The following is a 21,298-nucleotide window of genomic DNA, read 5'->3' as shown; positions in this document are numbered from 1 at the left end:
CAATGGTAATGTGGACAATGGCAGGTTGGGTTGACAAAGGAGTGAGACCTTCGGGCTCCTCAGTCGTAACTCAGACAGGGAGCAGGTCCCCTGGCAGGGTGGGAGGGTTTCACTAGAATCATCACCGTTGGGTCCCAGACCCTTGGAACTCTCAGATCCAACTGTCTCCCTGAGCTCTGTGAACCCAGGGCTTTGAGAAGTGCACAGGGTCCTGGGATTTTAAAAACCCACATTATTTTGTTAATCAACATTTCTGTCACCCACATGTGGGGTGAGGTATGGTGGCCTGTTTGGGGAAAGGAAATGGAGGGGGGGATTCACAGCCAAGTCCCCTGGGGACATGGTCATAGGATCCCAGGGTGGGGAGGTGTGATCCGGGCAGCTGGAGGAGATGGGGGTGACAGAGGGGTCCTGAGAAGAGGATTTCTCTTCCCCAAGGACTGGACAGCTTGCAGGATGGGGCAGTGTGGCCCTACTGACAGCCACTACATTTAAGTAATTTGTCACACAGCTATTGATAGCTACACTTGGTTAGGAAGGGCCTTTTCTCCCGCTTTTCTGGACACTGAAAACTAATGATTAATGAGAAATCCCCCTCGGCAGGTCTCATCGCTCCTCTCAAGGGGCTCTCTCAACATCAGCAGCTTCTCAAGGGCTGACAAACATCAACACAGATGTCAACACTGAGGGATAAAAGCTCCCAGATCCTTTTTCCTCCTGAAGATAAAGAATTTCAAAGGAAGACAGGGCAGTGACCCTGTTTCCCTGAACCAAAAGTGGGGCCCAAAGGATTTCTCTGTCAGTTGTAGCTGTGAGAGTCCCAATCAACAGTCTGAGCAAAAAAATAATGAATTTCTATGCATTACGGGGCAACAGACCAAGACCCAGAGCCACCTAGGTCTAAGGCTGCTGAATTAAAATTCCCACTTAATTTCCCATTGTCCTCACTGCCAAGAGGGAGCTCCTCGGCCTCTGCTTGTCTCCTCTCGTACCAGGGAGCTCATGACCCTCAGCAGCCCATTTCTACTTCACTGAATCCCGGTGGTTAAAAAACGAGCTTCCTCTACATAGTGCCAAACACTCATCCTCACAAAATTCACGCATTTTTCCTCAGTCTGCCCTTTGGAGACATGTAAACCATGATGGAACAGACACCAGAAGGCAGTTATAACATGCTCCTTCTTTCACAGTCCCCTTGGCCCTACCTCCCATGCCCTTCTGGGCCTTCTTTTCTCTTTCAAAGATTACTCAGTGAAATGGCTGCAATTCCATCCCACAGACTCTGACTGTGTGCCTGCAGTGTGCAGCTAAGCTTGCCTCTCCATGTTGTGGTGGATACAGAGGTGGGTAGGACACATCTTTGTCCTCTGAGAGTCTGAAGACACAACACATGAAAGATTGTGGACTTAGAGCCAGAAGTGAATGTATCAGTTAGCCGTTGCTGTGTAACAAACTACCTCAAAATTTAATGACTGAAAACAACAGTTTATTATGGTTCACAAGTCTATGGGTCAGCCAGGTGGTTCTGTTGATCTGGGCTGTGTCCAGTCAAGCATAATTGGAGTCACTCATGCAGCTGTGGTAGCCAGTGGGTTAGATGAGGGTTGGCTGGTCTAAGATGGCCTCACACACATGCCTAGCAGTTGGCTTCCTATCAGCTGAAGTGACCAGCGTGATCAGGAACCATGTCTCCCATCACGCAGCAGGGCTGGCCCAGGTTGTTCTCAGAGCATCTGGGCAGGTTTCCAGGACAGCGGGCAGACACACCAAGGCGTCTCAGGGCCTAGACTTGAACTGTACCTTTCACCTCTGCCACCTTCTAACAGCCAAGGGAGGTCACAGGCCAGTCCGGACTCAAGGGGTGGGGATATAGATTTCCCCTCTTGATAGGAAGAGCTGCAATGTGACATTGTGAAGAACATGGCTATCAGAAGGGGTGGAGGAAGGGGTCCTTTTCTGTTATTATTACATACATGGTGAGTGTAAGCCATGGCCAAAAGTGAGATGCCCCAAACACGTTATCTAGAGAGGATGCTAAGAGGATGAGATCCAGGAGAATGAAGTGGGTTCTGCTTGGTTTTCCAAATGAAAATACTTTTTTTCTGAGTATGACAGTAATATAGGACTCACATACAACGCACTCATAAACTCAGCCACTCTTAGTGCTGTCACGCAACTGAGCTTCCCACATCTGCTTCTATGGGAACCAACCTGAAAAAAAGAAAACACGGTAGTCGTAGAAACCTGTGAGCTTAAGTGCATGAAAGGGCCAGTAAGAAAGTGGGAAAAATGGAAATAGTGTATGTATACAGTGAACACATTTGGGGGCACCTTACCGGCTCACAAAGGTTCCTGCTTCCCTGACCCACAGAGTCACAGTTACGGGGTCTTGGCGGCCGTGTTTTCCGTCTATAATCCCTCCCCCACTGCTCCTGATTGGACAAGGAGTGGACACCTGATCCAGCTGGACCAATCAGGTTCTTTCTCACAGGAATTCGGAACCCTGGGTGAGCGAGAATGCAGTCAGTCCCCTGTGGGATCTTGGGGATGACGGTGCACGGGACTGAGGAGCTGGGAAGGCCGAGAGGAGAGGGAGCCCTAAAGCCGGCGCCCACAGCATGCAGGGACGGGAGGGGACCAGAGAGGCTCCACTCAGCTCAGCTCCTCTGGAGGCTTGGCCGTGAGCCTCTCACCCTTAGGAAGCACGTCTCCTTACAAAATGACCTCCTTTTTTCCTTACGATATCCCAAGTTGGGTTCTCTTACTTGTAAGCAAGAGGGTCTAAAAACTAGGAACACAAAGGTGCACAGGAGCATGAACTGCGGGAGGTCAGAGCAGCTCGGGGTCCCTGGGGGTTGGGGGGGTGAGGGGTGGAGTAGCAGGGAGCCGTGGGCAGTGAGGCCGGGAGGTGGTCCCTGGGTGGACCGGGAAGGACCTTGAAGGAGGGGAGACATAGACCACGAATCAACATGGGGCTCAGAGGTGTGGGATGGAACTGGTGTGAACGGCTTGTGTTCCAAAAGCCACCTAGGGAAGGAATAAATTAGGCTGGGGTCAGGAGAAATCCTAGCTAGCCATGACCCCAGCTCCAATTTGAAGCCCACACATTTGAAAGTTGTACATGTAACACAAAGCAAAAAACAAACCAACAAAGGTCTGGACAAAATTAACAAGTGGAAGAAAAAATGCACGTGACAGGAGGGTATTTTCAGTGATTTAGTAAGCACTCAACAAAGCATCAGGGGCTTCCCTGGTGGCTCGGTGGTTAAGAATCCGCCTGCCAATGCAGGGCACACGGTTCGAGCGTTGATCCAGCATGATCCCACATGCCGCGGAGCAACTAAGCCCATGCGCCACAACTACTGAGTCTGCGCTCTAGAGCCCACGAGCCACAGCTACTGAAGCCTGCGCGCCTAGAGCCAGTGCTCCGCAAGAAGAGAAGCCTCCACAATAAGAAGCCCGCGCACCGCAACAAAGAGTAGCCCCCTCTCGCTGCAACTAGAGAAAGCCCACGCACAGCAACGAAGACCCAACGCAGCCTAAATAAATAAATGTATTAAAAAAATAAAGGGAAGGAAAACAAGAAAAAAAAAATTTTTTTTAAATCATCAGGGTAATACACCCCACAGGAAAACAGGCAAAGGATATTCTCCAAAAAAGAAATACAAATGGCTCATGAGCTTGAAAAAAAAAAATTCAACCTTTAATAATAATAACAGCCAATTAAAAACAAAATCCCACTTTTGCCTATGAAACTGATACTTTCTTTTTTCAAGATAATACTTTATACTGAAGGGAGTGTGAGAACCTGGCTCCCTCACCATTGATTGAACCCCTCTGGCAAGTTCGGGAATATCTCAAACCATTTGCCCAAGGTAACCGTGCATCCGTGCCCCACCCAGATCCCTGTGTTCTTATCGCTTAGTGCACAGGGCCGAACCTCCAACACCACACCTGCATTTCTCTCCCGTGGGACCTCTCTGGGTTTTAAAGCCCTCCTTGCCTGCTCTTGTGGCCGACTGGAAGTGCAGGGAAATTAATACCACCTGGGAGCAGCCAATCACCGACAGGGGCAAGTGCTCAGATCCCCAAGGGCCTTGCCCCACCGGTCTGGGTAAGTCTGGCATGTTTTCTGCACTGGCTCCCAGTGTCAACCAGCAGGATTCAGTTTCCACTGCCCACAGAGAGCTGCCTTCCTGATGGTCATCACTCCCCATCCTACTCCCCACTCCCCTTCAGGGTTTCCTTCACTTCTCAGATAAACTCCTTGCCTGTGGATCCTCACCTTAAAGGAACCGAAACAGACAACCATTGATTTGTTGTAAGGCACTTTCCCATGGAAATAGTCGTGAATATGTACAAAGGCTTAGCTACTAGGATATTCGGTGAAGTCTTTTTTCTAAAAGAAAATAAAAGTGAATACACCAGGAAGTAGTGGTTAAATAAATCCTGGTATATTCATGCAATAGAATATTCCTTGGCCACTTAAAACACATTAAATATTATACAAAGACCAGGAGAAAACATTCACAATAGGATGAAGTGAAGGAAGAATGTTAGAAAACACTAGATATATTTGGTATCTTTGCAATATTTTATAACTACATTTGCCAAAATATTTACTGACTGTGGCTATTTGCAGGGAATATGGTTAATGGTGATTTTAATTTCCTTGCGTGTGTATGTGTACACCTCTGTATTTTTCAAATTTTCTGTCAGAATCATGCATTACTTTTGTAGTTAGAACATGTAGTTTAAATAAATAAATGCAACACCCATGAAGAGACCACCTAATAAATATAATTTATATGAATTTATTAATATGTTTTTAGTTATTACATCAGAGAAAATATACTTGCCAGTCGCTATAATTTAGGCTTTTGTCAAATTCAGATCCATTTGGCTCAAGCAATGATTGTCTGCTCAGGCATATCACCCATCAATTTTATACATCATTCTTTCCCCCCAAAGTCAGAAATCTATACCATTCATTCATATCATTTCAAGTACAAGGAATAAACGTTTCCTTACTTAGATGCACAAAGTGACATCTGTGAAGCATGAGCATAATTTAGAACCAGGCATTATTGGTGAAGGAATCTATCACATCCATCTACAGATGCCAGAAGATGAGGTTACAACTCATCCTGGGGGGGGGGGGGGAAGCGGTGGCTCCCAAACAGGTCCCATTTCTGTGTAGGTAAAGTACTGCAGATTGAAGGAGGGACCTATCCAACCCTCTTTGCAAGTCATTTGAAGATGACAAGTGTAGTCCAGATTAAAGATCCTGGAGGGAGCAGAAAAGATATTTAAATATCTCTACCTATATGTGTGACTAACGCTTAGATCATTTTTATTTTTTAAAACACACTCTGGGGTGTTATTTTCTGGCAAAGTATTTCTTGAATAAGCATAACATGAATTTAACCTGACTCTGTTTGCAAGTTTCCAACCCAGTTCTCAGTGTGCCTTGGATTTATGAGATTTCTTCACTCGCTCTTTTTTCCCGAAGCATTTCCGGAAGGCAAAGGCACAGCCCTTAAAGGTGATGAAGATGACTGTCAGTACGACCGCCAGGAGGAAGCCGATCACATCCAAAGAGTAGTACTGGTACCAGGTGAGGTCATGGGCCGCGGGGCGCAGGTGTGGCGCCCCCTTGTGCCTCATCACAAACTCCACCCAGAATACAGCCAGGTCTAGAGGCTCCATGGGGCGGTCCTTGTGAAGGCTAGAGAGGCGCATGATGTTTTCCTTATAGCTGAACACACAAAGACAGTTATGTGAATGCCTGGAACACCAACAGTAGTGAACCATCCTCTCTCTATGCTTGCTTCCAGTTAGGAACACTACCAGATTTTCCAAACTTGGCAGAGTTTCTATTGCAACCAGAAAAGAAAACGCACACTAAATATTCTTTATAGAAAGAAAGAAAGAAAGAGAGAGAGAGAGAAAGAGAGGGAGGGAGGGAGGAAGGAAGAAAGAAAGAAAAAAGAAAGAAAGGAAGGAAGGAAGGGGGGGAGAAAGGAAGAAAGAAAACTGGAAGCCAAAATTATAGTTTTAAATTATTTGAAACTTGCTTTCTACTTTTCTTCTTTTCTTTTTAGTGATATCTTTGTAGGCATTTGATCATACTTTTTTGGTAACAAGATAAAGAAATAAAGGAAAAGGTCATCTCAGAAATTATTAATGATTTCCCATTCAATGAGATTGTAAACAATCACTTCTAGCCAAAGTAAAAGCCATTTTTAAGTGCCATCTCCAAGACAGTGCTATACTTTCAATTCAACTGTTGAAACATCAAACCTCCAAGTGCTGAATTTTGCATGAGGCAGTGTCTTTGCAGCCTGTTAAAGAAAAATGGATTCCTGTTTATTTTGGACTGTGTTGATAGCTGAGTCAGAATATCCAAATCCAAAATGGGTTAGATACTTCAACCCTTAGTATGGATGCACTAAAAGAGGAAAGAGAAGGAGGAGGACGAGAAGGAGGAGGAGGGTAAGGAGAAGAAGAAGGCAAGGGAAAGAAAAGAGAGAAGAAAGAGAAAAGTGAGATGCTTATTCAGGAGCGGTTATGATCATTGCTGTCCTTGAATATGTCCATCACTTTATTTGGATACATTATTATAATATACTATTAATATTTGGCCATAAATTCTGTTAAACATCTTCCTTGTATATAAATCTGCTCTTATAAAATAGATTTTCTTGGACTTCCGTTCATTCATTCAATATTTATTGAGCACCTGATATGGCCTGGTTGTATAATCTGATGTTGGAAATTTTTCCACTTCTTTTTATTTTATGTAGGTCCAGTCCCAGCTTAGAGTGTTGGGAACATGGAGATTCACAATCGGAGGTGGCTCAGAAATGAATAGATGAAGTTAGTAACTTAAGCTGACTGATTAGTGTTTTTTGTTTTTTGTTTTTAATGATAATGTACCAGAGAACTTCTACCAAGTCATTTTTAGGTTACAAGTAGTTGTCCATACCACTGAACGAAAGGTCAAAATTACATCACTAATATGAACCTCAAGAATGAGTTTCCAGCATATGGAAAGAAATCGGGCTTTAACTGTAGTGATATGTGAGCAGTACCACCCGACGCTGACATGCTGGGCTGCCGGAAGCCAACTGGAATGATGGATAAGAACCACACCAACTGCTCTGGGAAGGTTGTTACTGACACTGTGGGCACTTTACCCTGGGGTTATGTAGACAATTCTTTTGATTCACAGGCATCACACACATGTGAGTACCAACATTTCTAGCACATTTTCCTTGTCCAGGCTCAGTGTCCCCCGTGTAGTGTGTCCTCCCACCTGAACACACTCCAGTCTTTTCACACCTGTCCTCCTTCAAAATGAAGCAAGTCTGGGTATGGGAAGGCTCCTGACACTGTCATAGATACATACACACATGCACGTGCACATGCACGTACATAACTGATTATTGGATGAAGTCCACTCCTGGCAATCCCTTCTTCTCATAAGGTTTTGATCAGCCTATCACTTGTAGCAATACAATAAAGTTCATGCAGAGATAATTTGATCTGGTGGCTTTTTGCCTTTTGAATTGTTTTCATAGCAACATTTGAACAAACTTGACTTTGCTTTTATTATAAGCCTTTATCATATCACATGACACACACACACACACACACACACACACACATTAATAAACCCCATGGACAAAATTTCTCACAGGTTTCAGTGCTTGGAAAAGCCTTACCTTTAAGCACCTGGTTTGTTTTTATCTTACAGACACTATGTTTCTTGTAATGGAATACTTCTCTCTTTGCAGGAACTTATAGATCAGACATCTATTATATTGACATTGTTTCTTTTTTTAATTGGAGTTTTAAGTATAACAGGGGAAATAATATTTAAAATCACTTCTGTGATAAATTCCATAGGAATTAAAACATCTTTTTCTAAAAGGAATAATAATAACCCCAAATCATCTTACTTATAAATTAGATCTTGATGTATTTGTTTTCACATCTGAATATTTATTGTGAAGCGATGGGCAAAATATAAGTAGTATTCCTTGGTAGCTTCTCTCTTACCTTTTGTCACTGATGACAGTTTTCAGGGCGTTTTCTAAATCTTCTGAACTCATTTCCAGGATGTTCAAGGTTACTCCAGCTCCCCGGGTCTCCATGCGCTTCGCATTGTCCATCTGGTCACCAAACAAGGGCATCATCACCATGGGAACACCGTTACATATTCCTTCATAAACACCATGGGAGCCGGAATGTGTGATAAAGGCCCGAGTCTTTGGGTGACCTGAGAAGCAAAACAGGGAGGAATGCCAGCAGTCAAGCCACTGAGTTTCACAATCTGATATCGTCTAGGTTCTGAAAGCACTCTCAGGACCCAGTGCCATCCACACGTGGCCCTTGCAGAAACGTGCAGAAGAAAATGTGGGTTGAGATGTCCTACCGGGTAAAAAGCAACATGAGATACATTGGCCATAATATTTTCCAGCTAAACAATTCTTTAGAATAGCCCTGCCTGAGCCACTTTCTTAATTTAACCTTGGTTTGACCTACACATCAAATCCTCCCCACGTACCAAGCAGATCATTTTGGGGCAGCCACTTGACAAGTTTTGTATTCTTCGCAAGATTCGGTGGTGGAGTCCCAGTGTACCGCCACAGGACCTTGCAGAAGCAAAAACACAAAACAACAAAAAACAAATAAAACAAAGTTTAGGAACATAATATGATTTTTAAAACAAAGCAAGACATCTGCTATAGTAGCTAGAAAGTGGAGTCTCCGAATGAATATAACCTTGGCAAGGGTGGGAGGTATAGTGACTAAGAAGGCTTCTGGGGATGGGTAACATTCTGTGTCTTGTTCCAGAGGCTTGATTCCACGGGTGTGTTCACTTTGTGAACTTGTGAACATTCATGAAGCTGTACATTTACGATTTTGCACTTCTCTGCACTTCAAGGGAAAGTTTACTTAACAAAATGAGTGGGCATAGAACTATTAAAGCAGAAATATAAGAAACAAATCCAGGGTTCTAAGCAACAGCTCTTTGGATAAATATTCTTATGCAATATGAAGAAACACTATCCTGCCCATTTTATTTTTAAAAATAAATTCTAATATACTTTTGAGTCACTTAGAGAGAAGAGACCTCCTCGTGAAGTGGATCATGTTTTAACAGAGTAGTTGAGAGTGAAATTGCAAAAAAAGAACAACTTTGGATTAATAATTGGGAAGTGGCAGGGAAACCCAAGCCTAAAGCCCAACTCATAGAATTAATTTAGGTACTGAAAGCCTGGGGTTAGAACTCTTGTGAAGACAGATAAAAAGAAATCGTGTAGAATCTTCTTACTGTCTGAGGTATTTTGCCCAAAGCATCAGCAATTTCCGTAGCTTTCTGCTCCGGAATCTCTGAGACCATTGAGCCCAAAGAGAAGACCACAATTCCATGTTCTCCAGAAGCATTTACATAGGCTTCAAATTCCTAGGACCAGAAGAGAAATTTCCAGTTAAATTTTTTTCTCATATTCTTTGGCGACAGCATACATTCCGCTATGAATCAGGTATATTCCTCTTAAGAATGTGATTAAAGGAGTGTGTGTGTGTGTGTGTGTGTGTGTGAGATAGAGACACAAAGCATTAGTGTGTATTAGAGCATCCCTCCCTCCCTAACTGCCTTCCGTCCCACAGGAAGAAGGCTTCCTGCTTACAGAGTTATCACTTGGGTTCTTCTCTGAGATACAGAATCCAGGTAATGTGCCAAGTTTCCAAAAGAAAAGTGATCAGAGGTAAGACCAGATCCACTTCCCCAGGGCTTCAGGCAGCTGGGAAAGTCCTGGAGGAAAGCAGGCCTTTAGGGGTGGGTGGGGCTGAAGGAGAGAGTTGAAGACAACAGGGAGGAGGGAGGAGAGGGGAAGGGCCATCCTGGAGAGAGGAGAGAACCTTTCAGCAGATTCTGTGGAAGGAAACATTGGAGGAGAGGAACCCTGTCCAAAGAGGATTTTGGAAAGCTTTCTATGGACATTAAAGCTCCTGTATTGCCTGTCTAAGAAAATCTACAGTAAAGACCTGTATTACTTTTCAAGGGTTCTAGAATATTCTTTTATATTGAAAGAATGAATGGAGTCAAAGCAGAAAGCTACAGACAGCATTAAGGATTAGACTCAGGATTAAGGAAACAGCCTCAAATAGCAAAAACATCCTTTCACAGCTTCCCTGCAGCCTATGGCAGAATGGCAGCCAAACACACTTGGATGATTAAAGATCATATTCATGTCAACTCAGTGGTGAAATTCAACCAGTCAACCATGCATTTTTCCACCTTTCCTGGAGAGGAGTTTCTAAAGAGTTTAAGTCAACTTGCCTGCTTTAGCAAGAAGAGTATACAGAAGTTTATTTGAATCTTTCTTTGCTGGTTCCTTAATGTACTGTAAAAAGTAAACTAGTATGAAAAATACAAAATAGGGGGCAGAAACTCTTGCCAAGTGTGTCCCAGCGATCTGAGCCCCTTCTGTGGAGTTCAGAGAAGCTCAAGGGCACGTGAGTAAACCCTGACTACCAAAGCCACTGGTGGGAAGGAGAAACAGGCAGAATCTTCAGCCACCCAGCATATGACCCTCACAGAGTGCTCATGTCCTGTTCCAGAAGCTGATTCCTTGTATCACTATGTCCATCATTGTCATCCAAGGAAGGCTGCAAATGTGAGGCTGCTCCATTGTCTCAGGAGGCATCCAACAAGGATCATCCGCAGGCATTACGGCCTTGGCTATTTAAGGACAAAGCTCAAGATGAGGCAATGGGACTTTCTGAAGAAACTTCTGGGCCAGATGACACAAGGAATAAAGAATGAAGAACAGAGAGAGGGCTACATGCTAAGCCCTCTGCAGATTACACCAGCTTGTTGTCCTCTGCATGTGAGACAGCATCATTCAAAAACTGGGGGCTGGGCTTCCCTGGTGGCGCAGTGGTTGAGAATCTGCCTGCTAATGCAGGGGACACGGGTTCGAGCCCTGGTCTGGGAAGATCCCACATGCCGCGGAGCAACTAGGCCCGTGAGCCACAACTACTGAGCCTGCGCATCTGGAGCCTGTGCTCCGCAACAAGAGAGGCCACGATAGTGAGAGGCCTGCGCATCGCAATGAAGAGTGGCCCCCGCTTGCCGCAACTAGAGGAAGCCCTCGCACAGAAACGAAGACCCAACACAGCCAAATAAATAAATAAATAATAATTAAAGGTGCTATTAATTTAAAAAAAAAAAAAACTGGGGGCTGAATTGATTCAAAGTCCTTCCCTTTGCCAACGGCGTCCTATTGCCATTAAGTCAACTTTTTTTAATCAAGGAATAATTTTTTTCTCTTTGGCCGCACTGTGTGGTTTGTGGGAACTTAGTTCCCCAACCAGGGATTGAACCTGGGCCCTCGGCAGTGAAAGTACAGAGTACTAACCACTGGACCGCCAGGGAATTCCCAAGGAGTAATTTTGTTAATCAAGTGAGTTTTGGTGTATTTGAACTGTACACTGTGATTGATTTTCCAGTTAACAATGAATCTTACAACCACTAGAACACGAGCAATCTGTGGTTCCCTTGAATAAAGCAGGATTTTAGAAAACGTCTGTGTGTATGGGGTGAGAATCAGAGGTGGCAGGGATCCCAACTAGTAAATACAGATTCTAGTTTACGACCTGGCAAAGGCACTTCCCTAAAGCAATAAGGAATAGACTTAGAGATGGATGTCAAACAAACGCTCTGAAAGGATGCAACAAAATGATTCAATCAGAAGAACAGCAGCATTAGCCACAGTGTTGAAACAAGAACCTGGAGATGAGTGGTGAGTGTGTTTCAGGAAGAGAGGAAGGAAGCTCCTAGATTCAGCCCTCCACAATAATCTTAGCTCAGCCTGATCTGTTCCCAAACTTCAGAGCCAACGCCAGAGTGCTCCAGGCTTCAGGAGATACATGCACACACACCTGCGTGCACACACATGCAGGGGCACACACATACACAGTGGGAATCCACTTAAAGGAAATAGAGCAAGGCATAAGTAGGGCAATTTTCCCCCAACTGTCGGTTATTAATGATCTAATTAACTCTCTGAGAGTCTCCAGATGGTTTTATATGTCTCCAAAGAGTGCCAAGGGCATTAGTGAGACTGTGTGATGTGGTTAGCTTTGCCCAGAACTGCGGGGTTTCCTGGGACTTTCAGTGTTAAAACCAGAACAGTCCTGGACAAACCACGATGCTGGCTACCCTGGATGTGAGCTAGGAGACTTCATACGGGGCTTAGCACACATGATTTTCGGAGATGGCTGCCAAGCTTGATTCCAAGCATACCGGTAAAGCCACTGACCAGCCCTACTGCCAGGCCATCCCACTGTCTAGTCCGCCCCCACCAGCCTCAGGCCCTGTTCTAGGCCCCTGGCTCCTGGCAGCTGTGTCTTGGCCTTTCCCATCGGGCTCATCTGAAAGGTCAGGGAGCTGGTATCATCCTCTCCGCCGACCACGCTGAATTTCCTAAATTTCCTAGGACCTCCTCTCCTTCATGAAACCCACTCTTACTTTAACCTTGTCTAGAAAGGGCCAATGTCCCCTCCTTCCATACCCTTCCACAGCCACTCAGCCACTGCAGGATGTGATTAACACAAAAGGAACGCACAGGGCCATAAACACCCAAAGTTAGGTAATATCACTTGGCTGGAGTTTAAATGCCATGAAAGTCCATTTACAGATCACAGAAGGGCACATGGCCAGTGTCGATTCTGGGCCAGTACGGGATTCAGTAATGGTGAGGTCTACCCCCTACTTGGCAAAACTTCCCCTAAACCTTGCCCCGATTTCACAGTCTCTGAAATGGCCAAAGAGCGAAGCCATGTGTTGACTGAAATAAACCTCGACCCCCCACCTCTTATCCCATTCCAGAAAAATAAGGCTCCCCGAAGCGAAAATACTTGCCTACTCCAAGGAGGCTTTTAATATAAAAACCCTGACTTTTGCTGCAAGTTTAGTATTTTTAGTTCCAGGCTTTTATTAGATTTTTCCTTCCCAAATGCCTTTTGTTTTGCAAGAAGCCTTGTGAAACCCTTAGTATGTTGGAAACATGTCGCTTTATCATTATACACTCAGAGCCACTTACAAACATTGCAGGCTTCCCTGGTCAGCACTCTTTCTTTTCCTCGTCATCTTCAAGTATGTTCTCACCCATCTTCTGTTTGGCTATTTTCCTCACAACTAATGTGGATGTATGGATATCGTCTCTGTATCTCTACATGTCTACAAAGATGGTCTCTCACCCTGAGAGGGGACTGACATCTTGGAATTCTTGAGTTTTATGCCTTTGCTCTCGACACTGTTCTACCATCTTTATTCTTTCAGACATCCCAAAGGTATGCCCAGCACCAGGCTGTGCTTTCTCTATGGACTCTCATTACCAAATAAAGATTTTATCTTTATTCTTGAAAAGTTCTGGACATTTACCAATAGCATTGGGAGTAGGATGGTCCCCACTAGAGGGAGGGAAGCACAGAGTAACATTCTTTAATTAATAAAAAGAAAAAAAGATAACAGCAACGTGACAAACCAGCAAAAATCAAGAAACTGGGAGATGAAAAAGCAAAATAAAAATAAACTGGAAGAATTATAATCAAATCTATCAATTGTTAAGTACAAACAGGCAAAATTCAACTATTAAAGGAATCCGCCTGCCTGACTAGGTTAAGAATATCAGCTCCACCTTGTTTAAAGAGAAAGAAGGTTGAAGATATGGAGTAGTAAAGAGGCACTAGAGAAGTGTAAACAAAAATAATGCAGGAATGGCGATATTAATATCCAAAAAAGTGGAATTTCAAATTAAAAGCATTTAAAATGGGACAAGGAGAGCTACTATTTGGTACAACTTACAGAGACATTCTCACACCTAAGCTTATTGGCACCAAACAAGGCAGCAGCCAACACATACTCAATACAATTCACCACTTAGACAAATTTACAGGGGAAAAAATATATCAATAAATGATATAAAAATATGATATCAAGAAAGGTAGTTGATAAAGTTCTGCAGCCTCTCCCATTAAACATCCAAAATAAAGAAGGAAATCATTTAAATAAATAAAGACTGTTTGCCAAAAATCAATGGCAAACTTAACGCAAAGCAATGAAATGAAAATCTCACTTGGATGTGCTGGCTAGCTTTCTTTCCTTTGACCTGAATATGCCCTTTGGTTTGATGATATTTCACTCCTTCCTTTTCCTCTGTCTGAAAGAGAATCATTAATGGCTTTCTATACTCTTAGGTTTTCTCATCTTGCTTTCAGAAAATCAACACCACCTCCTTCTTTCTTCACCAGGCCACCCCATCAAGACACAAATGTGTCCAACGGGCCATTTCTCAGAATCTTATTGCCATAGGACCTTTGAGGGATTATCAGATCTCTCTCCACGTTACAGGGCCAGAATCAGAGCCCCATTCTGGAGACTCTGTCTTGCAGCAGTGAGGTGGAGGCATCCACCTGACACTTGATTTCTCCTGGTTTTCTTCCCGCTGCCCAGAGTTTCTCCTGGCTGTGACAATTACATGATCATTTAAAATATGAATCATGTCAGGGGCACACTGGAAATAAGATTCATCGCTCTCCAAGGGTGATGATAGCCCCTTAGTAGGAGCCAGACTCAGCACCTGGAAAGTGCCTGGGCTACCAGCAGATCCTCAACCAATACTTGAAAAATAAATGAATGCACCCCCACTGAAATGTCATCTTCTTGAAGAATCCTTCCCAAACCCCTTTCTGAAGGAGCCTCTCCTGCTATTCTGTATCTCCTCTGTTGAGATTTGGAAGAGGATGTGAATGCTACTTTTCTGCATACTTCCAATGGTGTAGGGGGAAAAAATTAACATATAAGCATTTAAGAGAGATGCATGAACTTTCTGCCCATTGTCAGAACCTGGCTATCTGGTGATTTGCTTAGTAGAGGAAACAGAACTGCAGGATTCAGCCTATCTAGAAATGGACATTTAGTCAGAAACATAAAGGCAGTTTTCCCTGCTGGGATCTATAGATATCAAAAAATTATTTCAGCAATCTTGACTCTTGTGAGCCTGACCCAGTCACGGGCAAAGTGCAGCACAATTTTGTTCTCTGCAAGGAACCCTGAACCCAGCATGCTGTGTTTATGGCATTTAACCGGTGTTGCATCTAATTGATTATTATCTGCTGGAGCACACAGAATAAAGTGGCCAAAATACACTTTCCTGAAGTATCTGATAAAAGAAATAACCCAGAAGATGATGCCAAAGACAGCTATAAATTACAACTCAGACCTAGGAGACTGGTGAGATAGAAATCAATGAGAGAGGACATTTGAGACTATCTCAGCATGCTCATTCAGCACCTGTGGCAAGCTCATCGACCCAAAGCACTTGCTAGACTACAGGCATCTAAAGTTCCCACTCAAATACACACCTGAGATAGTGGCTTTTTGCTAGCGCAGTTGATCCCACCAATAAAAACTGTACTGGGCATGATGGGCCTTGGGTAATTATTTACAAAGTCACTTCTGAGGAGCCAGATAGATGCATAGCTCATAAGGTCCTGGAGAGTCACGTCTTTCTGAAGGACTTCCGAGGCAAGTGGCGCGTACGGGGAGTAAACCATGCTGCACAGAAAGCTCTCTGACAAGGCAATGAGAATGTTCTTCACCCGCTGCAGGAAGGTCATGCGATCTGAGTTAAAGGACAGAGGCCTGGGCACATAGGATGGTGGGTTGGGGCACTGGGTACCCTGAAAGTCCAGGCTGCACGGCATTCCATTCAAGAAGAACACGGCAGGCACAGCCAGGTACTGGGCCACGATGGGGCCGCAGGGAAGGAAAGGGTCTGTCAATACAGCATCAAAGCTGCCTTCTGCCAGGGAGGACATCAGCTCCTTGTTGTGCAGTAAATGGGAGCAGGCGGAAAAAAGTAGAGCCGAGTCATCTTTGATTTTCTTGTATGTTTTGACCACGCGCTGCAGAAAATGATCGTTCTCAAAAACACTACGCCCAAGGTTTATAAAAGCCACTTCCAAGTCCTCCCTTCGGAATGGCACAGGATACCTCTTCAAGGTGTAAAATGCCCCTTCTTTAATGTACATGGAGGCGTCGGATGCGAGGACCACTATGTCATGTCCCCTGTGCTGCAGCTGCTGGATGGCCCCGACCAAACTCAGCCAGTGGCTGCCGTCTATGGGGACCACCAACAGCTTCCCACCCTGCGTCAGGGCAGGGCCGAGCGCGCACAGCAGCAGGCCCAGGATGAGTGGACGTGGACCCTGGGACCCTGCTGTCATGGTGCCCCTGCCGTTGCTACCAAGACTGTCACCTGCCGGAGGTCTGCCCTCTCCCACTTACACAGCGCAAGAACCAAACTGTACACCAAGTTAATGTTTGATTATGTCATGTGACGATTGCTGTCAGTCAGCTAGCGGTACCTGGAAGTTTACTTTTAGAGATAAAGAGGGCAGAACTTGACTAGGTCTCTTCATAGGCAACAACAGTTTAACTGGCTGGAATTCCTTAACAATCACTTGAATCACATTTTTTTTTTTATCTTTGTTGGAGTATAATTGCTTTACAATGTTGTGTTAGTTTCTGCTGTACAACAAAGTGAATCAGCTATACGTATACATATATCCCCATACCCCCTCCCTCTTGAGCCTCCCTCCCACCCTCCCTATCCCACCCCTCTAAGTGGTCGCAAAGCACCGAGCTGATCTCCCTGTGCTATGCGGCTGCTTCCCACTAGCTATCTCTTTTACATTTGGTAGTGTATATATGTCCATGCCACTCTCTCACTTCGTCCCAGCTTCCCCTTCCCCCACCCTCCGTGTCCTCAAGTCCATTCTCTACGTCTGCATCTTTATTCCTGTCCTGCCCCTAGGTTCATCAGAACCATTTTTTTTTTTAGATTCCATATACATGTGTTAGCATACAGTATTTGTTTTTCTCTTTCTGACTTACTTCACTCTGTATGATAGACTCTAGGTCCATCCACCTCAGTACAAATAACTCGATTTCATTTCTTTTTATGGCTGAGTAATATTCCATTGTATGTATGTGCCACATCTTCTTTATCCATTCATCTGTTGATGGACATTTAGGTTGCTTCCACGTCCTGGCTATTGTAAATACTGCTGCAATGAACACTGTGGTACATGTCTTTTTTTGAATTATGGTTTTCTCAGGGTATATGCCCAGTAGTGGAATTGCTGGGTCATATGGTAGTTCTATTTTTAGTTTTTTAAGTTACCTCCATGCTGTTCTCCATAGTGGCTGTATCAATTTACATTCCCACCAGCAGTGCAGGAGGGTTCCTTTTTCTCCATACCCTCTCCAGCATTTATTTTTTGTAGATTTTTTGTTGATGGCCATTCTCACCAGTGTGAGGTGATACCTCATTGTGGTTTTGATTTGCATTTCTCTAATGATTAGTGATGTTGAGCATCCTTTCATGTGTTTGTTGGCAATCTGTATATCTTCTTTGGAGAAATGTCTATTTAGGTCTTCTGCCCATTTTGGGGTTGAGTGTTAGTTTCAGGTGTACAGCAAAGCAATTCAGTTATACATATATATATATATATATATTCTTTTTCAGATTCTTTTCCATTATAGGTTATTACAAAATACTGAATATAGTTCCCTGTGCTATACAGTAGGCCCTTGTTGTTTATCTATTTTATATATAGTAGTGTGTATGTGTTAATCCAGCACTCCTAATTTATCCCTCCCCCGCTTTCCCCTTTGGTAACCATAAATTTGTTTTCTACGTCTTTGAGTCTGTTTCTATTTTGTAAATAAGTTCATTTGTATTATTTTGTAGACTCCACATATAAGTGATATCATATGATATTTGTCTTTCTCTGTCTGACTTACCTCACTCAGTATGATGATCTCTAGTTGCATCCATGTTGCTGCAAATGGCATCATTTCATTCTTTTTTATGGCTGAGTAATAGTCCATTGTGAGATAGATAGATAGATAGATAGATAGATGGATAGATAGATAGATAGGTAGATATACCCAGCCACTGCATCATTTTTTGATTCATTCATCCAGCCAACATCTATTGATTCTGGCACAGTACTGGGCTTGGAGGCTCCAGCAGAAACCACCACAGATGCGTCTCCCACCTCCCCAGAATTCATGCTCCATGTGGAGAGACAGACTGACAATCTAAACAGATAAACAGACACATCAGAGGTTGTGACCTAGCAGGTAAGAAGGAAATGAATGCTGCTGGAGTAGAGAATGATGGGAAAGGAAGCCCAACTCAAGTCTGTGTGCACAGAAGGCCTTTCTCAGGGCAGATCTATATCCATTCAGGGAGTCAGTGAGAGAGCACTCGGTAAATAAGAAACCAAAAGAGATCAGGCAGCAAAAGGTCAACTGTGCTCATCACACAGGCCCAACGTCTAGGGGAAAGAAGACACTTCGGGAAATTCTGATGATCAGTTGAAGGCGAAGGGGCAAGATGAACAAAAATACTAAGAGGAACACGTATCTATTGAGCATATGCTATGTGCCAGGTATGACGCTTAGTACTTTACAACACATCTTAGGTAATCCCCAAGAACTGTGCTGTAAAAGTGGATACTCTTATTCCCATTTTACAAACAAAGACACTGAGGCTCAGAGAGATGGAGTGATTTGCCAAAGTCCTGTATTTACTAAGTGGCAGATATGAGACCCAGGCCCTGGGTGTGGAAGCCTGGAAGCACTGCCTCTTAACCACAACTCCCCACAGCCTCAAGCAGGGCCCAGACAACAGTATTAAGACTGAGATGGAAATGGACAACAAAGCAGAAGACAGAAGTAGAGCTGTAATCCCCACAGTCATTACCCAATCAAAATAAACGGAGAGAAGGCAGATGGCAGGACTTCGGGATTAAGTAGAATGTACTCCCACAGCAATACCCAGCACTGGCTGGTGCTCCGAAGGTCGGGCGAAGAGTCAGGGAGCCAAGTATGGTAGTTGCCGAATAGAAGTGCCCCTCCCCAAGAAAGGGCAAATCGGAGTGCAGACAGAACTGAGCACCTTGCTCTTTCCTTTTGGGATCCATTGCTGTTTGACGCAACCCCAGGATGGAAGCACAGAGCCCAAAATTTTCACTATGGACATCACTGGCCCATCCTTGGGGATCTGTTAGGAGGTTCGTGGAGAAACTGCTAACTTAAATTGATGTCCTGTGGGGCATGTTCACTGGGTCCCCCTCATTTCGGTACTTAGAGTAGTTACTTAGATTCCCTTTTCCCTGTACCACCATCCTTCCTCCACAGACCTCCAGTCTTGTGTGTGCTTACGTATGGGTGCACATGTGTGCACGTGCTCACACTCATGTACTCTGAAGCTCCCTGCCCTCCCTGCCCTGCCCAGACACTCAGCAATTCTCCGGGACCAAGATTCTGGGTGAACAGAAAAGAGGTAGCAATGCTTTTGCTCACTGGTGTGCGCTGAAATTCTGAAATTCTGAAATTCATAGCCCAGTTTAAACAGTAAGGGCAGTAATTCTTCCGAAGTCTCAATGCTGTGAGAGGTCATCTGTAGATCACACAGAGCAAAGGGGCTGTAAGTACACACAGTCACCCCGGTAATGATTTTGTGGCTTTCCTGCACGACGCAGAAACTCAGAAATTTTTGAGGCCTCTGTGCACTTGGATGGTTTGGGATCGTGACTCTGCCCATGACCAGGAAATGTTCTTTACCAATATGAATAGCAGACAATCCACACACTGTCAAGAATTACGACCAAGAACCACTACTAAGCAATTCGATAAAGCTCCTGCCCTGAAACCTGTGAAGATCTGACACTCAAAATCCATTGTTAATTCCCCCACTCATCAAATATTTATGGGAAGTCTTGGCTCTCCCAGCACGATGCTAGGAGCTGGGGCCAGAAACCCAAGTTAGAAACGGACTGTGCCTATCAAGAGGTGGACAAACCAGTCTGGTGGACAAACAACCAGGCAATTACAGGGCAGAGTGAGATGTACCCTGGTGGGGGAGCATGGGTGGCCAAGGAAACTGAGCAGGGCAGTGATGTAGTCTTGCTTTAGGGGCTACTGAAGAGTGGGGCGTCTGCAAGAGCATTTCTGGAACCCATTGGAAGGTGATTTCTTTTAAAGCTGAAGCCAATAGTTAAGAAACCCACCACTCCACAGACTCCTAGTTCTTTTGATGGAATCAGATTGGAGCTGCTTGTTACTAAACTAAAAGGGCTACATAAACAAGTCCTTTGCCCTCTGGATAATCTGTGGGACCCTGCAGGGGGAAACAAAGCCATCTTCCTTAAATCTCTGTAGCATTTTGCTTTATTCTGCTTTGTACCCCTTAGCAGTCTGCCTGTCTGTCTCTGCTACTAGACTCTGTGTCTCTGCCTCTATCTATGTATCTATCTATTCACATATATATACATATATATGTCCACAGGTTCAGTTTTGGAACCACTCTCTCACGCAGGTGGCCGTCCATGGTTTTGCAGACAGTAAGATTCAGTCAATGTCTCTGTATGGATGTGACACCCCTTCTCCCTTTGCTCTAGGCCCCATGTCCAAGCAAGAAAGTGATGAATCCGGATCATTCTACCACTGTTTCTCAGACCCACCTGCCATGGTCCTGCTTCAGGGCCTCAACCCACAAGCCCCCTAATCCCTACCTGTCCCTTTTGATTCCCTGCATCAGCTGGCCCCACGCCACCACCACCCCTGAAACCTTGGTCAACAGATTCCTAGGGCCCAGAATAGAATTCAGACTCCTCAGCCTTGCCCTCGGAACTCCCTGGGATGGACTCCAGCTCACTCCTCCTCTCTAGCCCTTCTGCTTGACCCCTCCCTCTGCCCCTTTCCCTCCTGCCGTTCTGGATCACTTAACCCTCCCAAAACACACCTGGTATTTTTCCATATTGCTTTGTTTACACCGGACTCTACTCCCAATCTGCTTCCTACTACTGTTTATTGCGTGCTTAGCAAATGCCAAGTTCAGGGCTTCAGTCTCTCCAGGTGTTATGGAGTCAGCAGTTTGTCATGGTGAAATGGTGCACCCTTTTGGATCTACTACCCTTCATGATGAAATGTTGAGAGTTCATTGGTTAATCATTTCCTCTTAGAACTAAGTGACCTTTATTGGTGTTGCCTCACCATTTATGAAAGCAACGAATATAGAGTCAGGGAGAGAATAAGGAGGAGGTGGAAAGAAGTCAGATGTCAAAAAGAAAATCATGGTTATGATACAGCAGTTTTAGCAGAAGTAATCATTGAACCCCAAGTTTACCCACAGCACTATAA

General features: G+C 44.4%; 1 protein-coding gene across 1 annotated transcript; it reads right to left on the bottom strand.

Annotated features, from left to right (window-relative positions):
- Nucleotides 1-5,460: 5,460 nt before the first annotated feature.
- LOC133101340 (UDP-glucuronosyltransferase 1A1-like) lies at nucleotides 5,461-16,308 on the bottom strand. Its single transcript, XM_061206037.1, has 5 exons — nucleotides 15,445-16,308; nucleotides 9,344-9,475; nucleotides 8,573-8,660; nucleotides 8,065-8,284; nucleotides 5,461-5,758 (listed from the first exon to the last, which is right to left on the bottom strand). The coding sequence occupies exons 1-5, from the start codon at nucleotides 16,306-16,308 to the stop codon at nucleotides 5,461-5,463; spliced, it is 1,602 nt and encodes a 533-aa protein (XP_061062020.1).
- Nucleotides 16,309-21,298: the final 4,990 nt, after the last annotated feature.

This window comes from Eubalaena glacialis, chromosome 1 (genome assembly GCF_028564815.1).
Source record: "Eubalaena glacialis isolate mEubGla1 chromosome 1, mEubGla1.1.hap2.+ XY, whole genome shotgun sequence".
Lineage (NCBI taxonomy): Eukaryota > Metazoa > Chordata > Mammalia > Artiodactyla > Balaenidae > Eubalaena > Eubalaena glacialis.
This window is presented reverse-complemented; position numbering and strand designations above follow the sequence as displayed.